The sequence below is a fragment of the Trematomus bernacchii genome, unplaced genomic scaffold, assembly GCF_902827165.1.
Source record: "Trematomus bernacchii unplaced genomic scaffold, fTreBer1.1, whole genome shotgun sequence".
Lineage (NCBI taxonomy): Eukaryota > Metazoa > Chordata > Actinopteri > Perciformes > Nototheniidae > Trematomus > Trematomus bernacchii.
This window is the reverse complement of record NW_022987739.1, coordinates 22,662,770-22,677,654: the sequence shown is the minus strand read 5'-3', so window position 1 is coordinate 22,677,654 and position 14,885 is coordinate 22,662,770. Positions and strand designations below refer to the sequence as shown.

Here is a 14,885-nt window from a genome sequence, read left to right as displayed (position 1 = left end):
TTGTTTTGTTTAGTCTGATGTTCCCGTTTGACCTATTAGAGATGATCATGTGGGCAGTCAAAGTGCAGCATGTCTCTTATTTAATTTACTAGTATTTAATCACACAAATGTACAAATATATCTCCTGATCTCCTGCTGTATGTCCTCAGAGAACACACACAGACTGGTCATGGGTTTGCTCATTTATTTGGAAACCTTTGACTGATATACATTGTCTCCTTTACATCACACATAGATTTTTGAAAAGCCTTTGTTAAGCTTTTGGCAGTGTCAATGCTAACTCTCTGCTAATCCACAAAAAGTGAAATAAAAAAGGCCCCGGGTAAGGCAGCAGAGGAGACATACAACACCCACCTGTCAGTCAAAGCGTCCACATCCCTAATAATGCATAACTTTAAGCCTCAATACAAAATAAAAGGCGGCTTTAATAAAATGACACCCCAGTAGTTGTCATAGGGGTTACATTATCTACGGAGACCAACACTTCTTTATTTATGCTTTGAAGAATAGTATTTAACATGGGGGTCTATGGAAATTGACCTCAGAAATTGTCACTAGAAAAAACACAAAAAGGTTCATGCTTCCTTAATATGATACAAAGACAGGGGCAGATGCTGATAAAATACGGTATACAGTATGTGCATGTGTGTGTGGAGTGCGTGAGAAGGAGAGGTAAAAACATATTCAAGCTAAAAAAGATAAAGATAAGCAAGGATAGCAGTCAGAAGGGTTCTGGTCGTATGACTTCTTATCAGAGGCTAATTTCAAAGATAATTACACGCCTTAACACGCACTTACACACACAGAGTCTGACAATGGTTAAGAATAGTTGTGTTCTGCTTCTTAAAACATATTTTCATTGGAGTTAAAATAGTTTGTAGTTCTTCTTCTTACTCCAACTACATCACTGTCAACCTTTGAATGCACTGGATGCAGGAAGTATAACAGATTGCGCAGCTTCAAACTTTGTCTGTCAATATAGCATCCACTTTATTTATAATTAACAGCTTCAGCTGGTTGCATTTACCATTTAATGTCACCTTTTAGACGCTTTTACCCCAAGCGACTCAATACTGGGGTGAAGTGTCTTGCCCAAGTACACAACGACACAATGTTGACTGCAGTGGGGATCGAACCATTGCTGCTCTTGATCCAAAGATCAGCACACTAACCCACTGAGCAACATCCTCTATATGACTGACTGGACATCCACATAAGAGTCTTGCAGTGTTATAGTTATTATAGCTTTAAAGAACATACAAATAACTTAGGATCTGCAGGTTCGCCAACCAAACATTTAACATTTAAAGATGTGTCTATTATATCTCTTTGGGGTCATTTACGGACATTTCTAAGGTTTGGCTTTCTAAAATATTCCAGTCTTTCTGAGAAACAGATAACCAAACAAGAGAGGACACAGAACAACACCTACAAGGTTCAGTGTGTGTGTGTGTGTGTGTGTGTGTGTGTGTGTGTGTGTGTGTGTGTGTGTGTGTGTGTGTGTGTGTGTGTGTGTGTGTGTGTGTGTGTGTGTGTGTGTGTGTGTGTTTGCTCCCCAGAGTGATAATCTGAGTCTGAACCCGCTGAACTTATTCTGTTTCTATACCGAATATAGACACAAATATTTCCCATGGAGTGTGTGTGTGTGTGTGTGCATATTTGTATGTGAACCCGCTCACCTCTCTGTCTACCCATCCGTCCTTGGCATTCTGCTCACACACACTCATATCACAACATGGATTCAGAGATGCAACAGGAGCACAGCGAGATAGAAAGAAAATCAAATTTATAGAGAGATAACGCAAGGCGCAGAGACTCTTAAACTGACAGAAGACAACACAAACGTAGACAAAAAAGTGAAGCATTAAGATTGCAGAGAGAAAGGAAGTTTACCCGAAGGTCAAAATATAATAGCTGGGAGAGAATCGACTCTAAAGGATAAATCAGCTTGTCTGAAAGAGAAGCACATTTCTTACACAGCTCTAGTTTGTCAGTCTCGCGGACTCACTATCCTGCATTAATCAAAATACCATGTGTTTCATTTCTCATTTCAAATGCTGCATGTCACTTTTGAAAAGCTGCAGATCCGATCTGACAGAAGCCTTATCGTGTTTGAGTTGAATCAGAGTGTCAAAGTTTGGTCACAGTACAAAACCTCCAGTCGCTGAGTCAGGATGTAAAATGCATGCCTGTCACTCCAAGTGCTTTTGAACACTAGAATGGCTGCAATTTGAACAGAAATAAGAATTTAAAGGGACTTCTATTTAAACATCAATTCTGTACATTTTAATATATATTTGTTTTGGAACATGTTGAATTAAATCATCATAGGGAAAACACAAATAAATAAAATACCTGTATTGTAATAGTTGATGTTTTGATGTTTGCTAAACTACCGTCAATTGCAGTCCATATGTCCTTCAAATTCTTCAATGATTATATTTGTTTAAGCTTCTAGTAAAGTACATTAAAGGTGCAATATGTAATTGTCTGCCACTAGGGGTCTCTAATTTGAGTTAGTTAGATAATAAAGTAGCTTGAATTCATTGTAGTGTGTCATTTTCAAACTCAGCATTGACCAGAGCGAAAAGCAAAGTTAGGTTGTTTCTCTGGTTTTTTTGCGGTTTCGAAAGGCAAAAACACTGTCATCCGTTTAAAATATATAGTTAAACTCAACAGTTTTATATTATTTTTTTACCATAAAAATAAATATAATCCGAATGCTGACGCAAAAGGGATAGCTTTATTAAAAGTATGGATTCCTCTAGGTTAGAAAAAGTGTTGGTTACCTTTTGGACAATGTAAAAACACAATTCAGAATATTTTAATGTGAAGAGTGACATAATATACCCTTGATATTGAATGGATGTGTATTAATGTGTCTTTATATTCATTTTTTGATCACATGTGATTGTCTATTTATTTAATGTTAGAATACACTTTTTTATCTTTTGCATTTATCTGCGCTGGAAATGTACCTGCTGCAAGAACAATAAGGGATTCATATTGAAAAAATAACTAAGTATAACAAATTAATCTTGAGTAGTGAGAGACGCAGGCAAGATAGGATCAGAATGGTGAGCATATTTAAATGTTATTGCACCATTAGGGCACAAATCCTACTCAAGGACACTGATGTATATGCCACATAGTAAAAGCTTTTGCAAATGCATCTTCTCAGGGACAAACTGTGTGATTGTGGGTTAGGACAAAGAGCAAGATATGATTAAATACAATGCTAGCTTGCAGGTGCAGAGGGAGAGAAGAAGAGAACAAAAGATGTCGAAAGCTGAACTGTGTGTGGTCCGAACAGACGGTGAAGCCACAGGTATCACTTTAGTTGTTCATGTTACAGGGCAGCATATGGCAGAGATAAGAATCTGAGACAGGAAGTGAGCATACAGAGAGGAGAGAGGAGAGAGGAGAGAGGAGAAGGTATACATTAGATATGCAACCTGGTACAGTAAATAAATCCTAACGCCGTATTGGCAGACAGCCTGTCGCACCAGCACTGTTCAAGAGATGACATCATTGAAAGGGATGCTGAGAGCTTGTTCGGGGAGGGGGAGGAGGAGGAGGAGGAGGAGGAGCAGGAGGAGGAGGAGGAGGAGGACAGCGAGGGAAACATGTTCTGTAGTTGCAGTGAACATTTCCGAATGTAGTCTACTTTGACAACAGCAACTAGTCCTTCGTTCAAAATCTAATGTGTGCCTTCATACAGTGAATACGTAAAATAAATTGTTACATGGAGTCCCAGACCGACTGTTGCTATGGTGTCTGAAAGACTATCAAACTCAGGGAGCTTCTAGGAATATGTTCTAAAGAAAGACAGACTTTTTAACTCCTTTTCAACATTTGGCTAAAGTGATTGCAGATGCATATTTGAGCTACAGAAATATTTAAGTGTAAAGTAAATGCCAGCATCAACAACTTTGACCTTTAAAAAATACATTTGTGCACAGTCTAAAACACAAAATGTTAAAATTGGATGAATCTGCGAACAACAACAGTTAATTGGTTAGGAATAGGAATTAGCAAAAATGGTTACAGATTGCCCAATCCATCAGCATTGCCTCCAAGTCTATCAATTTATTTATTGATGGATCTGACATCAACATATGCCTCTTTGCTCCTTGTAACTCTCAACAACTAGCCGTTTTTATCCAATATTTACCCACATAGGCCCACCACAGATTAATAATAAACCAATACATACGTTTAAACTTCTGGCGCATGGTGTGAACACATTCTATCCGAGGGATTGAACTTGGGGCTCCCCCAACTCCCATTATTCTGACTTGATTAAATGTTATAAGGCACACATTCCCCACTGCTAGTAGGACTTTTACTTCACACATAAATTGGTCAATAGGGGAATTGTTAAAGTTCTGGACCAATAAGCCAAATCAATAAGGGCACTGGTATCAATGAAAATCGTATTAATGCCTATGCCTACCAGGGAACCCTTAATTTCAGTGGCGAGCCGTCAGGGCCCTCTAGGCCCTCTGTGAGGGCCTAAGATATTCCAAAAAATAATATTTAAAAACATTTTAAAAATATATATATTTTTTAAATATATATTTTTTTAATATTATTTTTGTTATATTTTTCATTAGTTTTACAGAAAAAAAACTTGATTTAATTGTATTTAAAATAACATTTCCAAAGAAATAAATCCTTCGAATCTGCCTGTTCAGTCTCTGTTTGAATGTGGGTTACATGAAAGAAGCTCGTCTGGCCCTCTCTGCGATTCACAGAGGGCCCGCTATAGTAACTGAACGAGAGAGTAATGTCAAATGACAGTACAATTGACCAATCATATCTTCCCTCTAAATGGGTGGGTTTTATTATCGCGGACTTTATGACAAGTTCCGCCCGCTGTGAAACTTTTCTTGTTTCCATAGCAACAACAACTTCCTGTCAACAGCGTGAACTCGCCTTCAAAATAAAAGCATGCCAAATTACACTTAAGACATACAACTGCAACGAAAGTAACAAACACAATGCAATATCCTTTTCAATGTCAAAGAACACAAATTGGGTTCACAGGTGTTGTTTTGTGTGGTAGAGGGTCGCTGTCATTGATGCGTTTTGCACCCTGGGCCGTTGTTTTGATATTCCGCTGAAGTATACGCTGTGACGTAATAACTCTTTTTTTTTCTTTTTTTCGAGGGAAGGGGTGGGGGTCAGAGGGCCTAGGTATAAAGCTCACGGCTCGCCACTGCTTAATTTAAGTTTTCCACCAATATTCAATATCTGCCAATGGCAACGACTTTCCAATAGGGTCAATGTTAGGGAAAGAAAAGTGGTTACAATAACTAGAAAAAGTTTGTTCAAGGTCCGTGACTGGATGTGAACTCCGGTTTGCTGGGCGAACAACACACTCAACAATCATCCCGGCCTCAACACCCTCACTTAATTTCTGGCAACTTAAAGAACAAACTACATCCGGCCTTTGCGTGAAGAACTGGTGCCGAGTTTAAATCAAGAGGGGAAAAATCGTGAGCATAATAGGGCTGCATGACAGACAAACACAGATAGATTTCTATGTCTTGTTTTCTCTTGGAGGTGGAAAGGGTACATGAAACCACACAAAAGATGGATTTAAGGCTGCGGAGAGGAGAAAAGACACCTCACTTTCACAGCTTTCCTCTACACTGCACAACATGGAACTTGCTGCAACGACTCATCAATTTGACAAAATACCTCTATAAAGACAGCCGGGAGCTTTTATGGTTCCACCTCACGTCCATTGTGCATGAGCGTGTCAGTGTATCGGTGTGTGCGTGTGTGTGTGTGTGGTGTGTGGTTGCACTTCGTCGCTCCCCAGCTGACAGTAAAAATGGCAGCTTCTAATAGGTTATTGACTGGCGCCAGAGGAAGATGATGACATCACCTCCGACCAATAGCGTGGCCAGGACTGACATACGAGAGGCAGGAGGGACGGGGATGATGGGGGGATGGAGATGGAGGTAAAAGGATGGAGAGATGGGAGCAGAGGAGCTCTTTTAATTTGTGTTTTGCTGAACTCAGCGGCTCCTGTCACCGAGGAGGGGGAGAAAAAGGACGGTGATGAATGAGTGAATAAAAAAAGGGGAAGATGAGATGGGAAGAGAGAGATTGAAGAGTAGATCAAGCAGGTGCAGTGAAATAAAAGAGTATTTAATGGTTCCGGGGCTGCAGATTGGTTGATTGGTTGTTAGCGGTGAGCAGTTAATAGATTGGATGGGAGGATGGGAAGAAAGAAGGAAAGTACTTCTCCATGTATCTGAACCAAGAGGTGGAAGGAGAACAGAAAGAGGGGTGACAAAGATGAGAAGGTGTATGTCTAGAAAGTTAAAAAGTTATTAAAACAATATTTTATTGCTGCAGGATGCCTCTATATGTTTGCATGTGTCTATGTTTTTATGTCAGAGTGTACAGTTTGTGCTAAGGATAAAGTATATTCGTCTGATTCCTGAGCCAACATGAGTCATCGTTTCCAAAACAGAGACTGCCCACACCACGCCTGACATGTTGACGCAGTGTGTGTGTGTGTGTGTGTGTGTGTGTGTGTGTGTGTGTGTGTGTGTGCGTGTGTGTGTGTGTGTGTGTGTGTGTGTGTGTGTGTGTGTGTGTGTGTGTGTGTGTGTGTGTGTGTGTGTGTGTGTGTGTGTGTGTGTGTGTGTGTGTGTTAGTACATCCATGTAATCATCATACAGAAAACCAGACACTGTATTTGTATTTTCTAACCCATAAAACCTCAGCCCCATTTGAACCTAATGTCAATAGTTGAGTTGTAACACCTAAAACAGATCCTTGATACAATATACTTGATTGTCCCCTTAAGGAAATGTGTTCTGGTATCAGTCCTGCAGTTTCACATACTGTACGTATACAAATTAATTAAGCCTGTTCTTCGGAACCCTGAATCTTCTACCAGAAGGTAGGAGCTGGAATTCTGGGTGGGATCATACACAATGTTGTGTGCCTGTCTAATAATGGACTGATCTATATGTTTTGGAGAGATGGATGTTTTTCATTAAGTGAGAACAGGACAAAACCCTTAAAAAACTGTCCCATTTCCAAAACTGGCGTCAGCTTTAAAAAATGTCCTCACCGATAAAAAAGAAGTCTGTGCTTTCCGAAAGATGTCATTGTGTTCTACAAATGCCACCACTTCACAGTCATAGCATGTGGTCGGTTTCCAACAATGATCTCCCAGTCCAAATATGAATTAATCTATTGCAAATTCCCTAAAAAAAAAAAAGTTTGGATCTTTAAAACTGACTTGTTCAAGGTCTTCCTGATGTCCATACTTGCTCACAGTCCAAATATGATTCCACCTTCTAGAAATGTCCTTACCTTTCCAATAGTGTCCCCACTGTCCAAAAACACGTCTTCACTTACAAAAATATGCCTTCATCTTTAAAAAATAATTGATCTTTGTCAAAACATGTCTTTACCTTACATAAGGGATTCTCATTTTCCAAAATGTCCCCACATTTCAAACTAAATATCATTACTCGCCAAAATATTTTCACCTTTTAAACTGTCAGCAATGTTAAAACATGTACTCCTAAATGTAAACACTTTTCTCAAATGTCATCACATCAAAATATTTCACACACACACACACACACACACACACACACACACACACACACACACACACACACACACACACACACACACACACACACACACACACACACACAGAGTGATGTGTGGGCACGGCAGAACCAACCAGCTAAAAAAGGCTAGCTATCACCATGGCAACATACGGGCCGTGTACCAATCGGAGGTCAACTCGATGAGGTAATGTGTTTCGAAAGCTTTCTGAGCATGTCTGACTCTCACACACTTGCTCACATACACACACACACTCTTGCTTTGTTAGGAAAATACTGCACATATGCGGATAACCAACACCCAGAAAAATTAGGCGGGATCTGTGGAACAGCCTGAGGGTTCTTGTGCAATGCAACAACTCCCCGTTACATAACGTGATTCCATAACTCATGCAGCACAAACACAACAAAGAGAGGCAGAGCGCTGCAGCAGCCTGATACTCCTCCTGCAGAGTGATTGATGTTGCATCATGCTCTAATAATGATCCATGAAACATACCAGGGCACTTCTGCACAACACTGATACAGGTCATTAACTACACTATCTCGCTTCCTTCTTCACTTTAAGAAAAAGGTTTTCTCTTTTTTAGTTTGGGATTTGTTGAGAGGATTTGGAGACACAGTCTGTTGAGTCTCCAAAGACATGTTGATTCCCTAGGTAAAGGTACCTAAAGCTGGGGACAGGCTTTTATTGGTGTCATTTGGCAAATATTCCATAATAACCTTTTATCATATAGTAAAAACTAGACTTTTGCAACAACCTTTGGCTTTGTTTTAAGGCTTTAAAACACTAAGCCATGATGGGAGGTTTTGACCGATGACAGGTCATTTAAAAGAGAGGGCTTTCCTATTGGCTGTTCTACAGATGCAGATATGTTTCCAATCAGATGGTATAAGCCTAAATCTACAGAGCAAAAAAGAAAAGGAGAGAACATTTTACCAATAGTTTTACAGCTTACAATAGCCAAGGCAAAGGGCTGTGGTTATCTCAAGGCAGCCTCAAAGGTTAGCAGAAGGCTAAGCTATTAGCAAATGTACTCTGTATCTGAAACCTTTCATCGATATTGAAACACGCTAAAGTCTGAAATCATAGAATGTCACGACAAAGGGCTTTACAGGCCAACAAGTTTGCAAAGAAATCTTGACGTAGTATTCATAGAATAGCCCGTATTTAGAGACATTGAAATTAATGACTAGTACCCTTGAAGGACTGAGAACACACTGTGAAAGGGGTTAAAGTTCCTAAGATGAAACCATGAACAAAACCCATAAACCGGACAACACCATGTGCCAACTATCATTGAGAATGTAGCCTTGCCCTAAAGCATACCCTGCCTCATTGTCAATTGATGTATGGGACCACCAGGCAAATAATGAACATTATGCTGCGATCAAGTAGACCTTGAACTAGTTATTTAGACTTTGCACCCATTGGGAAAATGTTCAAAATATCAAGTGGGAGGTTCAAGTGAGAAGTCTATGATACATTCGTTTTCTCATAGTTTGTGTTCCTGATCTAGCGGCCATTGAAGTAGGTAGACTGCATTGAAACTAGGAAAAAGAGAGTTAACTCACAACCAGTTACATATTCCTCGTCTTTACATTGCATCTCCTCTGTCTATGCAAACTCAAACAGACACTCTGATGACTGACAAGGAAAGAAAGAAAGATATTTCTAAATACAAGGCAAAGAGAATTAGACATTTCTTTTCCATTCTCTTTGCCCTCCAATTGCCCTTTCTCACACATCACACTCATATCATCTGCCCTTTAACATTCAAATCAAACTTTTCCTTCGTGTGTGTTCACGTAACATCAAAGCCATATGTCAGCACAAATCAGCACACGGGCTACCTTCTTCATATATATTCCATAGGATCTGTCCATGTTGATAAGACAACTTACTGTACATAAAGCCGCTGTGACTGCGGCTTCATTTCTCTGCGTTTTCCACCATAACGTGCGTAGGATTTCTCTCATGCAGCCCCCTTTCTGTCTCAACGTATATGTTGCTGTGCGTGTCAAGCCTGCATGCTAAATTCCTCTGAGTGCCCACATGTCAGCTCCTTTCAGTCAATTACTTTGAGTATGTGCATATCTTTGGCCCCATGCTGACCTCCCACCACTGTCCAAGGAGGCCAGGTGCATGTGCGTGAAGTGTTCTACACTAAATCTATTGTGCTCAAATGCTGTATTGGATTTGCAGATTTGTTGATGCTTTGTGAATAAAAACGGATGTGCACGGAGAAACATATCTGTCATAACACGTCATTTACCTTTAGTCTGGGACATATGATCCCAGTCTTCTGAATAAAACATTTAGAGGGAAATGCACTGTTCCATTCAACTTTTGGCTGATTTCCATATTTCATATTACTGAGTCAGGAGCTCAAAGTATGTTTTCCCTAGATAGAGCTCTAACTGAAACCTACGAATTTCAGGGCAAATGTTATTGTATTATTTCATTTCAATACATTGACATGGATTTCCTTCCATGTGCTCATCATTTTAGATCTTTTAGGACTATGACGGATGGCAGTAGCTCAGTTTGGAGTCCCCTAACGGACCAAGTTTATGTATGGAATGGTAGTTTTTGCCAGTTCCCCTTCTGGTTACTGAACAAGGCCCAGGACCCCCACACTGCTCCCTGGGTTATGTAAAGTAACTGCCCACTTCTCCTAATACTAGCATAGGTTCAATCAATCTAATAATGTAACTTAAAGGCCCCCTATTATACTGTTTTTCATCAATATATTATAGGTCTCAGATATATACAAAACATGTCTCTGAAGTGTTTGGCTGGAAATACCAAACAGATCATGCATTGCGGCATCCCATAATCCCCTCTGTTTCAGCCCTGTTTCAAAAGTGCTGATTCTCTGTCTTTTACTTTAGATGAAAATAAGGAGCCACTCCCCACGCCTCTCTGCGAAATATTTGGTTAAAAAGAACACAATGGTGCTCTAGGAGGAGATTCAGGTGATAAGGTGGGCGGGTGTTACCTTGGTTGGTTATTGGCTAATGGTTACACAAGCCAAAACACAAGCCAAAAAATCGTTGTGACATCATAAAGTGGCCAAAATCTGATCAGCTCATTTTCAGCAAGGTTTTTATATAAATGGATCAGGACAAAAGTGAGCAAATCTTTTTTCCTGAAACTACATGTTTATGTATAAAAGACGTGAACAAGTGGATTTTGCATATTAGGTGACCTTTAATGTGTGTGTGACTATATAAAATATTTAAATTGAACCCTCCATTTCCATTTCATCTTACATGGTTTGTGCAATGTAATATTATCCAAACAGTGTCTGAAGTGCTACCTCTTTAGCAACCTCATTATTACTGGTTTCACCCAGTATTTCAGGTATATGATAGTTACTTGAAGAAACTACTTTTTTGTATCTTTTACGGCTGACTGCTCAATAAAGCCTGTTGACCATCTGCTTGAAATTGTGCCAATCCAAACCAGCTTTGTTATTTATGTTTAATCCTCAGTCTACTAACATATTAAAAAATGCAGGGATTACAGACTGGGTTCCATGGGACCATGGGCCGTAAAAAGCAATAATAACAACAACATTTTAACTTATTTCATCAAGGAAGATCATTAAATATGTAATCACTGTCATCTGAAAAAGAAAAAAATATGACTATTATTGTTTTGTTTTTTTTGTTAGAGTTCATTTGCATATTGTGAAAAACATTTTCGTCAGTTTCCTTCAAAATGAAAGAGCCCTTATACCCTGAGAGTGTGTGCTACTTTAAATTAGGACCCAGAGCAAACTCCATGGATAGTTCCATCTGAATTTAGTGTTTTCACCTAAAGTCTTTTCAAAATGACTAATTAAAACAGAAAACAATGAGTAGGAACAACTGACATGACATATTAATAACCTGTGACATATGACATAAAAGTATAGGGGCTGGGTGTGCAGGCACTGCATTTGATAATGTAATGGTTGAACAAAATGATATCCAAAGAAAGTGACACCAAACTGGATAACAGATAATTATAAGTGACTGTGGAAATTGTTTAAACAAATACATGACTTAGTGACCTAGTTTGTTAAGGGTATGCTGACTTATGGTTGCAAGTCTTCAAACATGGGACTTATACGAAACAACTTTTTGTGGCACTTTCAGAACTAACTATATTTGTTTTGTTTATTTAGGATGGTGTGAAAGCTGTCAGTCAAACCCAAATAATCAAACTTGCCGAGCAAAAACTGTCCAATGACTAAATGTCCTGTCAGTCCATGCTTACCCTTACTGTAGTTTGATTATAATAAAGTGACAAATTCCATACATGAATGACTAAGGTCCATGGATTTGTCACAGGAATAAATAAGACTAATGATTCTAATAGGATATGTGAGTGATTAAGTATTAATAGGATCAAAGGTCTATGTGCAAGTCTCACCAAACAGGTAGGGATGAATGAAATAGCAGTAGCATCATATTGTAGAACATGTTTTCGGCCTTCCACCCTCTCTCCCTTCTTCTCTCCTCCTGTGAGTGGAGTCGGGATTTAGATTTTGTGAGTTCCCCACCTCTCTCCCAAAATAAAGTACGGAGCCAGAGCACTCCCTGGTGGTGCCAAACCTGAACTTCAACAACTCAAACTTGGATAACTTTTTTTTCGGCTGAGTGAGTCCGTCTCTGTTCAGCATCGGCAGCCTGATAAGACCCGGGACAGTCCCAGCAGGAGTTTGCTTTGGTTTGGATACAAAGTGGAAAGCAGGAGGATGTGAGATTTAGGGGAATTGGAAGTTGAAGTCGGGCCACGTGTTGCTTCCACAGTGTGTATGTGAAAATAAAGGCTTTCTATCACTCAATGTTATGTACATGTCCGTTGTGGCTCTACTCAAATATGACAGTAACAGATACTACAAAAGCACCTGCATGATATTTGACACATAGTCAGGGGTGCACATCACTTTCTCAGTGAGGTACTCAGATGAGTACCTGGAGTCAGTGTTTGGTACTCCAACTTCTGGCTCCACTCAAAGTTATTAGATGAAGCCCTCTGTATCGCGAACGTCGACGGGGGGGGGGGGGGGGGGGGGGTTGTGCTAGTGACCACAGAGCGTGAACGTTGTGATCAGCTGTTTTAGCACAGTTCTCCAGTGAAGGGGGGGAGTCTCCCTCCGCAGCCGGTTGGCGTGGTTTTGGCACAATTTCGTTGTACAGACCGACGTTAACAGCAGCCCCGTCTGTGCACACGGAGACCGACTCTGTCGTCCGGTGATCTAACCGCCTTCTGGAAAAGCTTCACAAGTACGTCGGTACGCAAATGCGCTTAGTGAGACAAGTGACGGTACGCATTTCAGATTGTTGCCGCGCATGCGTACCTGCGTACCAGTTATGTGCACCCCTGCACATAGTTATAGCTATAGCTATCAAGTTATAATAATGTTATAATGAAGAAAAATTGTTCTCTGTTCTCTTACAGGCTGCATTAGTGATTGATTTAAGTTAAAATGAATGACAATATAATAAGGCAAGAATATAGTGATGCGATAAGTGTCATTATACAGGCTTTTTGATTTAATATATTGCAATTCTGTATATTTTTCAAATCTAATTTTGGGGAAAACTGTCATAGTGTTCCTCCTTTTTATGTTATCAGAACAGAACAATCTGCAATTGCTTTTATCACAGTCCCTGACTTTACAAGAACCGATTCTTAGGTTCGAAGTTGATGCCAAAGTTTGCAAACTGTGAAAGTAAAACAACTTTTTACAGTGGGCTATGCAACTGCAACAATGCCCTTTAGCTCCTTTTGAGCCATAAACTAAGAGTGTCCCGTCCTCCAGAGGTCGATAGAAAATATAGTTGGGACACAGTGAACTCACTATAGAAACATCACCCTACTTTTTTCCTGGGAATGCTACATTGTAAACAACAGATCAATGTTGAAAATGGTAGAAAAAGAGCTAGTGAAGTTATCGGTTAGCTGCTGCTTAAAGAAGATTCCATAGAGTTGCATTTACGTTCGAAGCTAGGCAGACAACATGACAACACCCCAATCCTAGCCTCTCCATTGGAATATTTTGGAATTGATTTAGATTTTACTGATCACTCTCAAGCACGTTTTGGTTTGGCCACAAGCTACATAAGTTTCCAACATGCTGGGTATTCACACTGTTGGCAGCTAACACATATCGAATGTAAATTTGGTGGACAGTGTGCATTCATCTAGTTCATTGTGTGGACTGACACAATTTATATATGCTCACAATATAGGGATCAATTGATTGAACACGGCAGGGGAAATTATTTTGGGGTTAGGTACCTGAGTCCAAAGCCTGCCGCAGCTCTGCAGGTCCACTGGTGGCTGGAGGAGCTCGATACAGAGAATCACTGTTCAATCCTGCAGATAAAAACAGGTAGAAGAAGATGAAGGAAGTCAGCAGTCAGCCTGAAAACATGTGTTTACTACAGCTAACTTGTAAAGTTGGGCTGAATATTACAGTGAAATACGTTAAAGGTTTTCCCAACAGTGAAATAAGGATGGTTGTCCACCTTATGCAGGAGTTATGAGGTTGATAAATTAGCTTAGCATAAAGACTAGTAGCAGGATGCAATTGCTACCCTGCGGTTTAAAAACACACACACAAACACTTTTTAAGCAGATGGAACAACTTGTCTATATTTGTTGTCCAGTTTATAGGTAAACAAAGATGTAAAATTACAGTTTGAGTCAATATTGATAATAGTCGGTGCCGCAACAATGTGCAGGGAAGTTCAAAAGTTTGGTACCATAATTAAAAAAAAAATTAAAAAAGAAAGCGCTGCACATAAGTAATGGGTGACTTGATACACCGATGTTCCAAAAAAAGGACTTCCATCATATAACTCCTGATAATTATTTAAAGGTCCCATAATATACTATACTTATAACCATATATTATATGGCCATATCTATACAAAACATGTCCCTGAAATGTTTTGCTCAAAATACCAAACAGATCACCCATTGTAGCCATGCCTCATACCCCTCTATTTCAGCCCTGATACAAAAGTGCTGATTCTGGGTCCGTAGCTTTAACCTGTTAAGCACCAAGCCTGTTTTTCATGTTTCAGGCTCGAAAATGACATGCCCAAAACAAATGACTACAACTTAACTTCTAAAAGGGTTATATGAATAATTTCTTTTATCAAAGCAAGGTTACATCTGTGAGTTGGATGTAGAAGTGTCAGAATCAATATAAATGTTTTTTATTTTAAAGAAAATTCAGATTTTACATAGTAAAAAACTGTAAATTATAG

General features: G+C 39.5%; 1 protein-coding gene across 1 annotated transcript in view; it reads right to left on the bottom strand.

Moving 5' to 3' along the window:
- LOC117495470 (phosphatidylinositol 3-kinase regulatory subunit gamma-like) overlaps window positions 1-14,885 on the bottom strand; it is a 280,107-nt gene that overhangs the window by 184,174 nt on the left and 81,048 nt on the right. The window contains 1 exon segment of the mRNA XM_034146734.1: window positions 13,909-13,986. Within this exon segment, the coding sequence (XP_034002625.1) occupies window positions 13,909-13,986 (78 nt within the window).